Source organism: Cnephaeus nilssonii, assembly GCF_951640355.1.
Source record: "Cnephaeus nilssonii genome assembly, chromosome: 20".
Taxonomy (NCBI): Eukaryota; Metazoa; Chordata; class Mammalia; order Chiroptera; family Vespertilionidae; genus Cnephaeus; species Cnephaeus nilssonii.
In genome coordinates, this window is record NC_137091.1 from 4,001,442 (window position 1) to 4,018,183 (window position 16,742).

Below are 16,742 nucleotides of genomic sequence, written 5' to 3' on the forward strand. Positions count from 1 at the left end.
AGGAACTTCGCTGCGCACAGAGCGTCTGCCACCCAGAACCACAGGAGAGCTGGCTGAATGGTGGATTTACAGCTAAGAGAGAAGAGGAAAGAGCGAACTCTGGAGAAGCTGAGGTGCGGAGGCGCGTGGGTCGGGGGAAGGGACTTGTGGCTTTTGTTCCAACCCTAGGGGAGATTAGCTCCCCAGACGCCTGCGGGGAGAGGCTGGACTCTCGGCCTTCCTGTCGGAGAGTGGGAGTGACTTCCTTGCGGAGGTGCGCCCAGCAATCAGTGTTTGCTGCGCTGGAGTGCAGAATGAGGGGGCTTGGAAACGTGGAAAGCAGAAACAGCAGACTTGCAGCCAGTGCGGTTCGCCACGCCATGGCCTGGTGGCGCCCTGAGGCCCCGCCCCGCCCTGAGACTCGCTCCGCCCTGGGACCCGCCCCGCTCGTTTTGCAGGTCCGCCCCGCACGTCTTGCAGGCACACCTGGGCTCCGAGCAACGGCTTTTGCATGTGGGTGGCCTGCCCTATGGCAGCTTGACCAGATAAACTGCGGTTCTAGTCGGACTGCTCTAGGGACGCTCAGACAGGAGGAGGAAACTGCAGTTTTTGCCGTAAGTCCTGCTGAGTGGTCTCAGGTAGTAGCTGACCTACACACCATTGGAGACCCAGAAACGAGGGCATCTAGTGGTCGGTGTGAGATGACACCAGATTTCAACCACTCGCATAAAGGACACATTCCAGAGGCAGACTCAGTGAGCGCCAAAGCCTTGCTGCACCAAGACCCGGCCCAAAAATCTGTCTCCTACACAGCAACTCTTCCTTTATAGACACAGAGGATCTGCACAGCCAATTGGCCTGGAGGACAATTCCTCCCAGCGACACCAACAACAATCAAGACTTAACTATACAAAGGAAGACCAAGATGGAGGCATAGGGCAGAAGCCTGATTGCTGCCTACCACAACAATTTTGAGTCTACGACGGGAGAGCAGAGCAGACACCATCCAGAACCACCGGAGGGCTGACTGAGCAGATGCTCTACAACTAGAATAAAAGAGAGGGGTACTCGGGATGATGCTGATGCCGGTGACCCAAAGATCACACTTTAAGAACTACGGCTCAGACGACACAGTGGCGGCCTGGAACGTGCTCGGCGCAGTTCCCCCGGCGGTCTCCGGCTGAGGGGAAGGCCCCACTCGCTGCCGAGCACGGACAGACGAGCCCCTGGGAGACATGGGGTGGGAGACTCTGCGCTTGCTGACCTCCGAGTCCTTCAAGAATCTCAATGCCCCGGAAGCGGCCAGGTGCGCACGCTCGGTGACTGGCCACCGCTGCAGACCCAAGGGCCGACGCAGCCACCCCGGACCAGCCCGCTGCCGCGCACCGGGCACACCGGTGCTTTGCCGACCCCGCCGCCCAGCGAGTTCTGCGGCGGCTGCCCTGGAGCTCTGAGAAAATGGCCGAAGGAATTACTGAGATGGAATTGACCAACAGGAAATGGGATCAAGAAGACGAAACCCCGCTGGGTCCCCGATCCGGGTGAAGCTGCGCGCCCCTGGGTCCAGGTGAGGCTGGGAACTGGGTCAGGGTGAGTCTGGGTCCCGGGTCCGGGTGAGGCCGTGGACCCCTGGATCCGGGTGAGCCTGGCCCCGGGTCCGGGCGAGGCCGTGGGCCCCTGGAGCCGGGTGAGCCTGGGCCCCGGGTCCGGGCGAGGCCGCGGGCCCCTGGAGCCGGGTGAGCCTGGGCCCCGGGTCCGGGCGAGGCCGCGGGCCCCTGGAGCCGGGTGAGCCTGGGCCCCGGGTCCGGGCGAGGCCGCGGGCCCCTGGAGCCGGGTGAGCCTGGGCCCCGGGTCCGGGCGAGGCCGCGGGCCCCTGGAGCCGGGTGAGCCTGGGCCCCGGGTCCGGGCGAGGCCGCGGGCCCCTGGAGCCGGGTGAGCCTGGGCCCCGGGTCCGGGCGAGGCCGCGGGCCCCTGGAGCCGGGTGAGCCTGGGCCCCGGGTCCGGGCGAGGCCGCGGGCCCCTGGATCCGGGTGAAGCCGTTCCCCTGGGTCCGGCCGAGACCAAACCAGAGGGAGTCGGACCTGCATTACCACCATTTGTCCACCATCCAGAGCTGAGGGGTCAGTGCCGACATGTACTCATAAGGAACTGGTGGACATTGATATTGGGTCTCAAAAGAACTGTGGGTCCAGAAAGAAACTCACTACAGACTGATCCATTTGCCTGTCAGCATAACTATTATTGCTCGTCGCACATTCAATTCTTATAAGTATATCTCTAGTGACACATGAGTTCGCTCATCTAGGGGAAATGATGAACAACATGGACTGATGAACAAGAACAGAACCAGAAACAAGGAGGCACCGATCGGACTATCGGGCCTCAGAGGGAGGATAGGGGAGGGTGGGGGGAGAAGGGAGAGATCAACCAAAGGTCTTGTGTGCATGCATAAGAGCCTAACCAATGGTTAAGTTCAACAGGGTGTTGGGGCATCCATGGGGAGGGGTGTGGGATGGGAATGGGGGGATGAGGACAAATATGTGACACCTTAATCAATAAAGAAATTTAAAATCAAAAAAAAAAAAAAGAGAATAGTTGAGGCTGTGGGCAGGGGATTAGGAGCAGGAGTGCCTCGCCTCGCTCGCAGCCTGAGCGGGTCCGCCCATTCACTGAGTGTACACTGCAGGCCACACCAGTGACACCGTGTAGAGCAGGTCCACCCGTGACATTGAGCTCACAGTCTCGCTGCCCACCTATCTGCTTATAGTTCTCAGCCGCTCATCTTGTCGACACTGTCTGTCTTTTCTCCTTGTTCTATCAGATTTCAGCTTTCTAATACTGCAAGCTGCTGGATTAGCTCCTCCCTCAGATCAGATGAGAACCTAAAGAAGTTTATCTAGAGATAAAACTGAGAAAAGAAATTGCATCTTTTGTCTTTATATCCACAATAGCTGACACAATGTTTCAAATATCTTAAGCTTTTGATAATTCAATGACCACTGAGATACTTCGGAAGTAAAAAGGACAGGAATGGGTGAGCTAGAGGATGTGGAGGGTGTGGCAAATGGAGGTGGCAGGAATGGCTCCAGGGCCTTCTGGTTGCAGGGACCAGGTGGATGGTGAGCTCACCTGAGACAGGAAATAGTGGGTGAATGAGACGGAGAGGAGAGATGAGGGAGAGCTCATTTCTGACTCTAAGTTGGAGTTGTCTGTTATGCTGCTGGCGTGTTTCTTGCTCTTCAAAATCCTCATCTATAATCCACTTGCACTTTTGGTTCACAGCGGCAGGATATGACCAGAATTGTTCCAATGTTGAAAAATAAGTTGGCTAGCCCGTTGGCCAAAAATTATAATATTTGAAAAATTCTTCACTCAGAACATGCTTCCCTAGATATATACTACTAGAGGCCCAATGCACGAATATTCATGCAAGAATAGGCCTTCCTTCCCCTGGCTGCCGGCACCCGGGACCTGGACCTTCGCTCTGGCTGCCGCCTTCCACCTTCGCTCCGGCCTGGAGCCGCCTTCCGCCTTCGCACGCTACCCAGAGGCCCGGAGCAGCCGGGGCGGGGCAGAACGCCCGCGTCATCGCAAGTGTCCAGGCCCGGCCACCACCATCTTTGTCACATATTCCCTTCTTATTGGCTGTGGGCGCCACCGTCTTTGTCGCGAAGTGATGGTAAATTTGCATATGCCATCTTTATTAGATAGTATTTGGAACTTACCCATTTTGGACTTATTTTAAGTTGATTTGTGTAGCATCAAAGGAACAAAGAAATGGCAACTAATAACTCCTGTCAGTAGCATTAGAGAGTTAGAAAGGACATACGATCGAAGTGATCAGGCTGGCAAGGGGAGGGGGAACAACAACCAAAAAAACAGGACCCGAAAGAAGATTGGCATCATATAAAGAACTTGTAAGCTCTTTTATCCCTTTGAATAATATGGGGGTTTTCTTGCTTTGTTGTTTGTTTGTTTGTTTGTTTGTTTGTGATCCAAGTATCAACTCTCACTTGGAATTATTTTTGTGTTTCGCTTTAACTCATTCTTATAATACTGCTAGTTTTCATATGGAGATCGCACAGTTGATACATTATTAACAAAATAAGCACTTATGTAAATGTGACTCCTCTGCTATTTAAAGTTCATTTGTCTCTTCAGTGGGTTCTGTGATGAACAGTTTCAGATTCCTATCTTCACAGTGTAGAAATGACCATGTGTACCTCTTTCGCTTTTGTTATGGCTGGGTTTTGTTGTTAATTCTTTTGTGCAGAGGCAGGAGGGTTTTATATGACATGTTATTATAACAATTCTAAGTTGGTCCCATTACAAGTTATGTAAAAGGCTTAACCAGAATTGTAAAATGTGTTCGTGTGCGGTATTTTGACCGTCTGATACATTTTAAGGAGAAAATAACATGGTTTAAAATAGGTTCTTTGCCATGTTGTCTCCAGCAAGCAGAGAAGGCCGCCCTGGGGTGAGATGAGACAATAGAGCCACCTTCATTTCTCATGCCCCTGAACGGGCGGCTCGGCTGTTAGTGGGAACGGAGCAGCCTTCCCAGGCATTCATCTCCCTCTCCCCAGATTTGAATATGAAAAGCATATTCAAGTCAAAGACCATCACTCTAATGACATTGGGCAGTCATTTGATTTATTAGGTTTTAGAAAAAATTTCCCTTTAAATATTTCATCACCCTGTGCTAATCCTGGTGATATTGCCAGCTGCAGCCTTGTCCCTGCATTAGCAGGGACAGAACGGTGTGGAACTCTCTCTGTCATCCTGGTACAATTTCCATGAATCTACTGAATAATAAAATAACCTTAGTGAAATATTCAGATTTGGGTTTTTAGTTAAAGTGCCTTAGAATACATAATAAAAGAAAATGTCCTTTGAAAGAAGGGGGTAAATTACTTCATCAAATATCAAGGGGGTTGGGCAGCAATGGGAATTGTTCTTTATGAGGATATTTTTACAATAGCGTTTCAGTTTGATTAATTATATTGTATGCTTTGAAATATCTAAGTCATCACAATGGTAAATTTACCCACTGACATATTTAACAATGAATTTCTAAACGTTGGTCCCATAAACAGGTCTTATCTTCAGGAGTTTCTAATTACAATCTGAAGTTCTATCATTTACGGTAGCATGCCTTTAAATTTAGTCAAGGGAAATCTGGAACAAATGTAAAACTATAACAACAAACATTTGACTGAGGCATTATCTTGGCATGATCTCATTTTTAAGTCCTAGTCTATTATTTGTTCTAAATCATTACTCAGGAAAACTCGTGTGACTCCCATAATAAAGGCTGTGGCACCAAAATCTATTAAATAAGAATCGATGTGCAAATTACACTATCAAACAAATACATATTTTACTTGTTAATTCTGCAAAAATGGTATACAATAAATTGTGAGAAAATGTGTTAAACTGGATAAAAATGTTCCTTTGTTTGAAAGCTACTTATTGAGTGAAATATGTTACAGCAGAATCTGTAAGAGAGTGAGCAGTGGCTCCACTCTAGTTAATATGGACTCATAGAGCTGCACATATTAGCATAATAGCTATAAAGTATTCAACAGGCTTTGATCTCTGAACAGCCAAAACTTCCCCAGGTCCTGCAGGTTAACCAAGCAGTGATAAACATGCACTTCATTACGGAGTTTGAAACAAGGCCAGTGATGCTTGTCATTCGGAAAGCAATCAGAGATGAAGATCTCACCATGCCCCCCTCCCGCTCCCCCCCACCCCCCCACTATAGACGCCTGGCGGGGTATTTATAGCCGCAAATGTGAATCCGGCTGCTGCCGGGACACTATTCCCGTCCAACCCCGGGGCACCAGAATCTCACTGCGTCGCTCTCTGTCGTGAATCATCTATCCTGTGTAACTAAATACCAGCGCACAGTGCCTTCCAAAAAGGCACCCATCGGCCTTTGTGTTTTATTTAAAATTGATAGTAAAGGAGAGTAAAGGGTTTTTGACGCATTTGTTTTATTTGTTTCTTTGTTTTTCTCTCTCTCCCTCCTTAAACAGACATCAGAAAAGATTCGGATCGAGATCATCGCTCTGAGCCTCAGTGACTCTCAAGTGACTGCGGATGACACCATCCAGCGGCTCTTCGTGGAGTTCCGGCTCTGCAGCCTCCCCGCCGAGGAGACCCCTGTGTCACTCCCCAAGCCCAAGAGAGGCCACTGGGCCTACTACAACTACAGCCACGGTAGGTGTGGCTCGGGGATCGCGGAGCGGGAGCCACTCTTCATAAAAATCCCAGAGGTCTTGGCAGAGTGAATTCATCAAAGTCCCCTCTATTGCCCTGGCGGGGCAGCTTGGTTGGTTGGAGCATCGTCCCCTACACCAGTGGTCGGCAAACCGTGGCTCGCGAGCCACATGCGGCTCTTTGGACCCTTGAGTGTGGCTCTTCCACAAAATACCACGGTCTGGGCGAGTCTATTTTGAAGAAGTGGCGTTAGAAGAAGTTTAAGTTTTAAAAATTTGGCTCTCAAAAGAAATTTCAGTCGTTGTACTGTTGATATTTGGCTCTGTTGACTAATGAGTTTGCTGACCACTGCCCTACACCGAAAGGTTTCGGGTTTGATTCCAGCTCAAGGCACAGACCCAGATTGTGGATTCGATCCCCAATCAGGGCGTGTACGGGAGGCAACCAATTGATGTATCTCTCCCCTGCTCTCCCTTCCTTTCTCAAACGGTTCCTCGGGTGAGGATTAAAAGAAAAATTTTAAAGACAAATCTGTAGCATAAGGATAAAAAAGTTTCAGTAGAATTGAAGAAAATGTTGAAGTAATACTAAAATTAAAATGAAAGCAGTGGGAAAACAATGTTTCTAGATGTTCCTGCTATCTCATAGTATCATTTAAAAAATGCCAACTAGGTCTAAAATTGAATTTCGTAGAAAAATACTATATTTCAATGTAGTAGTTTTTTAATTATATGGATTTGAATGATTCAGTGGCCTAATTTCTTCAACCTTTCTGATTAATGTGATCACATACTATGTTTTTACAATATATGTGTATCTCTCTCCCAATGTATTTGTCGCTCCCAGTGTCTAGATGTTCAGGATTTTAATCAAGTGACACGTTCTTACATGACCTTTCATCGTGTAGCCCACACTTCCATTTTTAGAAGCAGGCATGTTTTCTCTTAATTTAGGGCTTTATCTGTCTTCTAGTTGACATGTAAGTCTGCTGAACCAGTACAGACCCAATAGGCAACTTGTAAATCCTTCAGTCAACCAACTTGAAGATGTTTTTAAAATAGCGTGATGGTGTATAATTGGAGAGGTACAAAAACATCACGCCAAGCTGCCGTGAGCCTAAAGTAACACTGCTGTCCCCTGTTGGAACACACACGGTGCAGCAGCGAACGGAACCTCGCAGCGATGTTGCCTGCATTGTGGCTTGAATGCACTCAAAAGGGAGTTGTGCGCTGAGGCCAGCATCGGTACATGAAGTGAGAAGACTGGACTGGTGATCCCAGGATTATCCATAGCCTCATTCAGTCTTTTTTGAGAGGGGTTAGTAGCAGTTTCACCTACACACACAAATCTATCTTCTTTGGGCTACTGACACTGAGAAAACATTGCTAGACCAAGGGAGCAAGAACAAAACAATCGGATGGCATTGGCCTTGGAAATGTTGCTGAGAAAGCAAGAAAATCGTTTGGAAGAAGGTGAGATTAATGTAGGTCTGAAGAATGTCGTCTGGGCTGAATAAAGCCTTCCAGGGAATTACAGTGGGGGAAAAGATGAATGGAAGCGTCCAAAGTTATTATGAGACTTGTACAGGTCGTCAAGGTCCCCGATCTCTGAGCATTGAACAGTCTACCTTGTGGGACATTAAGGTTAATTCAGAACATGAAAAGGATGCAGAGCTTCAGATTTTGTTGCTAACAGGAGGAGAAAGTTGGCGAAGAAAGGATTGGGAGTGATACCTCTTTCACACAGTGATGGTTGAGATTCAAGGTCATTACGCCATCTGCATCTCTTACTTCTGCCATGTGACACTGAGGGAGGCTATAAGGACCTCTCCTACCTGCAGAAGGAGGGTTGCTTTTGATGGCAGAGCATTCAAAACCCACCCAAGTGTGAGGACTGCTGGGGTGTATCATTTTGAGGCATATGCTTTCAGTATGTGTATGTCCAAATCTAGCCAGTCCTAAACAAATGTGGGTTCTGATGAAAATGAAAGGCAAATAGCTTAGCTTGTAGGAGTTCTGATATTTTTCATAATTGCCAGCATTTCTTTTTAAAGGATGCGTTCGAATTTTTGAAATTTTAGACCTTTTCAAAATATTTTTTTCATTGATTTTAGAGAGGAAGGGCGAGGGAGAAAGATCGATGATGAGAGAGAATCATTGATTGGCTGCCTCCTGCACGCCCCCCACTGGGCATCGAGCCCACAGCCCCGGCACTGCCCGGACGGAATTGACAGCGCGCACAGGGACCTGCGGGAGGTGCCATCAGGTGTGACTGGCTTCCAGAGCTGCTGCATTTCCCAGGCGCACCGGCAGGCAACGTGGCCCCCGTCTCGGGAAACAGGCGTTCACACAGCACAGGGTGGAATTAATGTGGCGAGTTTCTGAGTGACGTCCTGTGTGGACGTTTTGTTTTTTGTTGGTTTTTTTGTTTTTTTGTAGTGATCTATGTGGATAAAGAAAACAACCAAGCGAAGAGAGACATCTTAAAAGCCATCCTACGCGAACAAGAGATGCCTAACAGGAGGTACAGGACGCATTCTGAGGGGTCTGGTGGGTGCAGAGAGGGACTCTCCGGAGCACAGTGGGGTGCGGAAGGCACGGGGTCAGGACAGAGAGCACGTCTCTCTGGGTCTCTTTCACCCTGGAAAGCGCCCCGCCTGTGGCGCTTTGAGGACCACGCCTGCACAGTGCGGGTGGGCACCCATTGCCGCTGCGGTGTCCTGTCAGGAGCCGCGGTGCCGGCGAGCAGGTGCCCTCTGCCGCCAGGGGCTTGAGTATAACTTCTTGTTCCATCACTGACCAGCTGTGTGACCTTGGGCACGTGACTTAACCACCCTGTGCCTCATTTCCTTCAGCTGTGAGATGGAGATAATGTACGTACAGTGGAGAGACTAGCGCCTGACAGGTAGTTAAGCACGCAGTAAGTGTTGGTTGCAATCAGTAATGATAGCAATATTATTGTTTTAGCAGTTCATCAGCCTTTCCGACTAATTCTTATCTTGCTATCACGGTTAATAATTCATTGCTTCATGGTTTTTAATGCATTGGGGCAAATTTGAACATAACATTTTTCAATTCTGGTTCAATAGAGAAATTATACACTTTTTTGTTGTTTTTGATTAATCCTCACCTGAGAATATTTTTTTCCATTGATTATTAGAGAGAGAGAGGGAGGGGGAAGAAGAGAGAGAGAAACATCAATGTGAGAGAGACTCATGGATTGGTTGCCTCTAGCATGCACCCTGACTAGGGCCTGGGATCGAACCTGCAACCCAGGTACTTGCCCTTGACCGGGAATCAAACCCAAGACCCTTTGGTGCGTGGGCCGACACTCTAATCATTGAGCCACACTGACTCGGGCCCTTCCTCCCTTTTTTATTTGACTTCATAGTTTAACTGTGTATTTGACATCTCATTCTACTCTCTGTAAAATTAAAAGCCAGAAATGCTGCAATGTTTTGTTTCTAGCCCTTTTCCTGGCATTTAGAAGTTTGCTTTGTTTCTGTCTAAGGGTCCCCCACGCTCGGGGGCAGTGGTCGTCTGCATCTGTAAAGTGATGGAGTCGTCCCCTTTGATCTGAGACGCTCTGTAAAGATAGCTCTCACCCTTATCACTCGGTCTGTGTGGCCTCTATTCTGGAAGTCTTGTGGGGGTAAAACGTGCATCAGATATCACTTTTAATCTCTACTCTTCAAGCGTATGTATTGCAAGACAATTTCTTTTCTTTTCTTTTATTGATTTCAGAGAGGAAGGGAGAGAGAGAGAGAGAAAGAGAGAGAGAGAGAGAGAGAGAGAGAGAGAGAGAGAGAGAAACATCAGTGATGAGAGAGGATCATTGATCAGCTGCCTCCTGCATGGGAATCCAGCCTGCAATACGGGCAAGTGCCCTTGACCAGAATGGAATCAGTCCGCAGACCGACGCTCTATCCACTGAGCCAAACCAACTAGGGCAGGACAATTTCTTTTCATCGTCATTCCTCTTCGGATGGAATGACACAGTCACTGTAGAATTGGGGAGTCTCCGTTTTCAGATGAAACAAGCCTCTTTTTCTCTCCCGTGAACATGTAGATTTAAGCAGATCCACCTAGATTGACAGTGGCAAGCTGTGCGTCCCAGCACTGCTCACGTGTGCCATCTCCTCTGATCCTCACAGGAGCCCTATGAGATCGGCATTCAAGTGTCCGCATTGTACAGATAAGGAAGCCGAGTCAGAGGTTAAGGACTTGTCCAAGGTCACACAGCTAATAAGCAGGAAGGCAGAAATTTGAACCCAGAAAGGGTGCCCTTAACCACGCCATCTTATCCCGGTATTTTATGTGTCGGACAAAACACTCCTCTTCTCCACCTGCAGGCTCTGCGCCCCTCAGTTACCGTGTGAGCGTGAGGGATTGCTCTCTTCTAGCCAAAGCCTAATGCTCGCAAAGCATGGGCGCAGTGACGAGTGAAATGGTGAAGACTTATTTTCAGCAAGTTAGTTTAAACTCTTGTCATGTTTACCTGATTTTGGAAAGGATTTGTCATGTTTACCTGATTTTGGAAAGGATTTGATTATTTTTAAGACCCAGTTTGTCAGAGGCTTAGATGTTTATCTGAGAACGTTAACGAAGAAACAAGTTTCTTGTTTCACTTCACGTTTGGACTGGATACGGCTTGGAATGGTTAAGTGGTAGTTGACAAGCACCGTGGTTTACGCTCTGGTGCCAAGATATCAAAAGAGTCCTTAGCTGTGAATTCCTGTCCTTTGGTTCGTCCACGTGTGTTTGGCCTCAACACATGTCACTAATTCAAATCAGCCCCATCAGAACCCCACAATTATGTCTAAAAGTGAAACAAAACGTGGTGCTCTGGTCATAAGTTAAGAGCCTGCTGAAGTAGCACAAACACCCCACCGTGCTGCCGGGCAGAGCCCAGCCTTCACCTCACCAGCTTCAGGGAGCAGACCCTGCGTTTTATAGACGCACGTGGGGTTCAAGGCTAGGAGCGTCTCCTCTCCAAAGTGTGCATTTCCACAGCAAACCCCGCGCTCCTGTTGGCAGTGCTGCCCTCGCTCCCTGTCTGTCTTCCCTTGACCCTGTTGGCCTGGGAAGTGGCTGTGCCAGGCCTGATGTGAGGTGACGGGAGAAGACCCGACTCCGGGGGCGGGCACACAGAGCAGGGACAGCTCTTGTCACATAGAACCCGCACCTGAAACCTGTGTGTTTGCATTGACCAGTGTCCCCCAATAATTTAATAAATTTTTTTAAAAAACTAGATGTATCAAAATAGGATCAGATACATAGAGAGGATGTAACCTGATGGGAAAAATAAAATGTAATAAAATGTTTAAAATAAAAGGTCAGATTGTGTGTCACAGGGAGCTCAGGGTCTTCCGGTCCTAGAGACGAAGGTCTGTCCGTCAGAGCGTGGGGAGGGGATTGCTGGCATGTGCAGGCAGGTGTGCTGCGATAGTGCTGGGAGTTCACGTACCAGCGTGTCTAACTTCACATCATACCCTTTTTTACTTGCAAACTTGGAGATGTCGTCCATAGAGAGACAGCCCTCCGGGAGTTCTGTTTCCTGGTGGTTTTCTCCCTGGGCAGCGACTGTCTGTCTCCTTCCCAGCGTCCGCTTCACTGTGGTCAGCGACCCTCCCGAGGAGGAGCAGGACCTGGAGTGTGAGGACATTGGCATCGCCCACATCGACCTCGCTGACCTGCTTCGGGAAGGGAGGGACCTCGTCGAGCAAAATATCGACGGTAAGGGTGGAGCGCTGCTCAGCTGGCACAGCGCAGCGGCTGCACTGAGACCTCCCTTCGGCTGGCTGCGAGCACAGCGAGTCGCAGGCCAGCTGATCCTGTGCAGCTCAGGCCGAGGCTGTGCTGGACTGGCAGCCTCGCCTTCCCGTCCTCCCTCCGTCGCCCTCCCGCCCTCCCCCCCTCCCCCTGCCTCCTTTGGAATCAACGGAATTTAAAAATAGCTAGCTGTGTTTCCCAGGGAATTATTCCGTTTGTTCCCGTTGGGGGGGCGTGTGACACCTGTGGCCACTGAATACTCTTCACGGTGTTTATGGAGGCCTCGTGCTGTCAGGCTTGTTTCCTCTGTGGCGTGTTACTCTGAGTGATCATTTTAGTCTTTTGTTTGTTTGTTTTTATATTTTTTTATTGATTTCAGAAAGGAAAGGAGAGGGAGAGAGAGATAGAAACATCAATGATGAGAGAGAATCATGAATCGGCTGCTTCCTGCATGCCCCCCACTGAGGATCAAGCCCACAAACCGGGCACGTGCCCTGACCTGGAATCAAACCATGACCTCCGGGTTCATAGGTCGACACTCAACCACTGAGCCATGCCGGCCGGGCCGTTTCAGTGAAAGACTGAATGGTTAGCATGCAGGACTCAGGGGGGACAGAGAGTCCTGAGCAGATGTGACCTGCTGGGCTTTACCTCCGCAGTTGCGAGTCCCAGCAGGCTTCATGTCCACCTGTCCTTGCATGGCATCTGAACATGCTGCAGGAATGTGGCCGGGGCCGTCCACAGTACATGGAGAACTGAGGCCGAGTCCTCGTCTCACACGTTAAGTGAGCAGGGCCATCTCGGGGGAAGTGCACGTGTCCGCTTACTCCTCTATTCACGCACTAAGCGAGCTCTTCACTGAGCACCTACGAGCCAGGCGCTGTGCTGGCACCACCGCTCACCACGGCCACCTGCGGCTGGATGTCCTGGAGGTGTGGCCGGTGCTCGCAGGGCAGGGACAAGCCACTTAATGAGCAAAGTAGACCAAATAACCACATTAGCAGCCTGCTCTGGAAATTCTGATAAGCCAGACACATCTAACTACAAGGCAGTGGGTCACGACTTTGTGGCAGCCACAGAAGAGCAAGATGAGAGGATTAAAATATTAGCCTAAACCACCCGATAAAGACACCCAGCAGCAAGAGAGCCTGACAGAAATAACCAGACTACATGTGCTTCCTATTCTGGATCTTTCTTCCAGTCGGTTCTGCTTAGCAGCCGTGTCCTCATTCTGCAAGGCCACACGTGACCACACGGCCTGGCGCAGACAGCGACTGCGGACGTGCTCTGGGAGAGTCAGCTCGGGGTTCTAATGTGCTCTGTGCCAGCCCAGAGGGAGAGGCCCCAAGAGAGAGCCCTGCAGTCCCCTGCCGGCCCTTCTCCACCCGAGTCTCTGTGCACCAAGTTCTGTGTGAAGGTTTTCTTACAGATTGCCTGGGAATGAAACACACACACTATAAAGTTCAAGTAAAAACACATGGAATAGAAATAGGAAACTACATAGACACAGGTGCTATCAAGCTTGCAAAGTTCAGGGTTCCAGCCTGGAGTCACTACAAGCATCAGTGTGCACAGAGGGGCAGCGCCCAGGTGCCCGCTCAGCATCCCACCTGGCCCGCCCTGAGCTCCGAGGAGGCCGGGTGCTTTGCCCAGCATCTACCCTTGGTACAACCCTGAGGGCCGCAGCCCCTCCCAGCGAGGCTCATGGCATCAGCTCATGGCCCCTCAGTCCACAGACCTTAATATTCCTGAGTCTGCCATTTTCACTTTTTCTAATTTCACATCCACTCCATTATAACGGAATGTTATAATAACTAGCCAACCCAAGTTACAATCGTGTAACTTCCGTACAGTGGTTAGAACAGATCCTTCTTTGTTGTCGCTTGACCCCTTTAAGGCTTTTGTTTCACTGGCTTGGAAATTCTGACTCTTTTGGAGTCATTATCCCACATCCTGTCCGCTAGGCACACATGATGGGCTCATTCCTCTCAGTGCATCAAAATGTGTCAAACGTGTAACACGCTGCGCTCGTGGCAGCTGTAAGCGTTAGCTTTCTGAGATGCCAGTGAACTTTGGACTTTCACAGAGGCATCTCTGTCCTTTCAACCACGGTTCCAGCCGCCCCACCTGAAGGACATCTGTGGGGTGATATTAACGTCTGTCTGCTCTTCTCTCCCTAGTGTGGGACGCCCGAGCGGGTGGCGGAAGAATCGGCCAGCTCAGGGTGACGGTGGAAGCGCTCCAGGCCCTGCGGTCTGTCCGCGAGCTGGACGGCGCGGGCCGGGAGGCCTGAGAGAAACTGCCCCGGAGACACCTCCTCGTCCAGAGTGGATGCTCTCACTCAGAGCTCGGAGCTGAGCTGTCTGTAATTGCTCTCTGCCTGTCATCTCTCATTCACGGGAGGTTGGGAGGCGGGAGGCTGGGGTGAAGGGTTCAAGTTTTGTATACTCTTTCATTTGTTTCTTTTTCAAATATATTTATTTATTTCAGAGATGAAGGGAGAGGGAGAGAGAGAAAAACATCAATGTTGAGAGAGAATCATGTATCGGCTGCCTCTTGCACACCCCACACTGAGAATCAAGCTAGCAACCTGGGCATGTGGCCAGACTGGGAATCAAACCATGACCTCCTGGTTCATAGGTCAATGCTCAACCACTGAGCCACGCCGGCCGGACCATTTGTTTATGTTTCTATCCCTCCTTCCCATGCCTGCCATCTCTCAGGACTTCAGATCTCCCCAAGGGGCAGCACCTTCTCAATAATCCAGACCCACATGATAGTATAAGAAAGACTGTTTGCATTTTCAACATTTCCTTATGAAGAACTGAAATGCAAGTCCCATTTTTTTTAGTAAGCAAAAAGCATAAATCTCAGAAAACCTATGAAAAAGAAGTACTTTCATGTTATCCCTAATCGTCCCACTAAGTGGAATGCCCATGATTGGCCTCATTAAGAGTTTTATACTGTGAAGATTTTATTAGAAGCAATATATGAAAATTACTTGGATTAATGTGTTAATCCTCCTCTTTAAAATGCTAATACCCATTTCACGCACATTAAAGCTCAGTGTGCACTTCCTTTGATGCCTGTAGTTCCTATCAATTAAATATAAAGAACAAGACTTGGCACCAACTTATTAAGTTACTGCAAGTTTGTTTTTCTCGCTTAAAAATGACAGTCCTTCCTATCTGTACTGTTGCGATTGGGATTTTGGTAATGCGATCCAGGAACGTGTGTATGTAGAGAGGAGGTAGAGACGGATATATATGCAATTTACACTTGGAAAACTTAGCTCGTGACACAGAGAGAAATGGTTAGAAAGCATGGCCCCGGATGGTACGCTCAGCCCGCCCTGCGAGGGTAGCTCGCGGTCACGTCTCAGCGTCCATCGGGCCTGCACAATGCTGGGGAGGTGGGGAAGCGGGCCTTCGGAAGCGGCTCGGAAGGTAATTTTCTCGCTTTTACCCGGTCTCACTGAAGGATTTAATTGATATTTTAATGGAGCTGTGAATCAGTGCTGCAAAGGAATTGTCTCTAGAGGTCCAGGCTATAATGCAGTTCATTTTTTAATTTACTTTTTTATTTGTCATTTTCTTCAAAGGATTTTTATAGGCTGCGGGTTTCCACTGTTTGCAAACAGGCTAGGTTCCTTCCTAAGCATATGTAAAGTATTCAGGGAGATAAGTAATTTATTAAAATCTACCTAATTTGCCGTGCTATATTAAATCTCTGCTCCAGTGCTCACAGACCATTTCATTTAGAGAATTAGGCATTCCCTCTTTGTGTGATTAAAGCTCTGGAAAATGAGTTCTTTGCTCCTATTTGTGAACATTCAAAGCCCGCTAATGGCAAGAAGATGGAATAGATTATGAGACAATTCATTACAGTTCAACAGAGGAAAAAGAGCAGCTATAATGCAAAAATGCAAGTCTGAGTATCTGCATGTAGTTTGAGCCATCTGTGCTCTAATGGCCTCAATCATGACTCTCGTCTTCAGGAGGCTTTGAAATGACATCCGTACAATATTAACTTGTCGGTGTGCGTTGAGGGACCGGGAGAGTGCGCCTGGCCACGCCGGCCGTGGGTTCTGTGTCTGCCACGGGGCCTCCTGCCTGGGGCCTGCCACCTCCAGGAAGAATCGCTCTCATCAAACTCTGGATCTCCGTGGTAACTCATTCCTCTGGAACCTTCTGGAGACCACAGCCTCTGCAGCCTGAACCTCTCCAGCCCTCGTAAACGGCCGCAGGTCCGCTGTCACTTTAGCTGGCTGAGCCCTCCTCGCCTCGGAGCCATGAGGCGTGTCATGAGGCCCCGCGCCCCGGCTTGCGGTAATCCCAAACAGCGGGGCCCGGGATTCGCAGCTGGTTTTGGAGACATTTATTGTGGGATTCTCCCAGCAGGTTCGTGTTACTGTTTTAAACATGACATCCCAAACTCAATGCCCTTTCCATAGGGGAGGGAAGGAGCGGATGGCGCTGACTTCTTATCTGTGAGAGGAGAGGGGGTTTTTATCCAAAAACCTCTGTACCGGTCAGCTGTGTGGACTGTGTGCGCAGATGAGACGAGAGCATCAGCCATGTTCCTGTGGTTCGCTGTTACCATAACGGGTTATTACAGGTCACTGCCTCGTGTTAAATGCTCGCCTCGATGCGCCAGCGCTCACAGGGCTCCTTTCACACCGGCTGGCGGGGCCGACAGCTGAGGGGGCGAGAGGTCTCACCTGCCCAAGATCGGTCTCGTCTCGTGTCGACCAGAGTTCATTGAAGA

General features: G+C 49.3%; 1 protein-coding gene across 7 annotated transcripts in view; it reads left to right on the forward strand.

Annotated features, from left to right (window-relative positions):
* The window catches only part of RPGRIP1L (RPGRIP1 like), an 86,938-nt gene extending 70,486 nt beyond the window's left edge, over positions 1-16,452 (forward strand). For 6 of the 7 annotated variants that reach the window (XM_079759883.1, XM_079759881.1, XM_079759885.1 and 3 more), the window contains 4 exons: positions 6,021-6,204; positions 8,643-8,727; positions 11,806-11,939; positions 14,156-16,452. In XM_079759883.1, the coding sequence (XP_079616009.1) occupies positions 6,021-6,204; positions 8,643-8,727; positions 11,806-11,939; positions 14,156-14,268 (516 nt within the window). In that variant the 3' untranslated portion in view covers positions 14,269-16,452. The remainder of the gene's footprint in view (positions 1-6,020; positions 6,205-8,642; positions 8,728-11,805; positions 11,940-14,155) is intronic. The other variant, XM_079759887.1, reaches the window with a different exon arrangement.
* Positions 16,453-16,742: the final 290 nt, after the last annotated feature.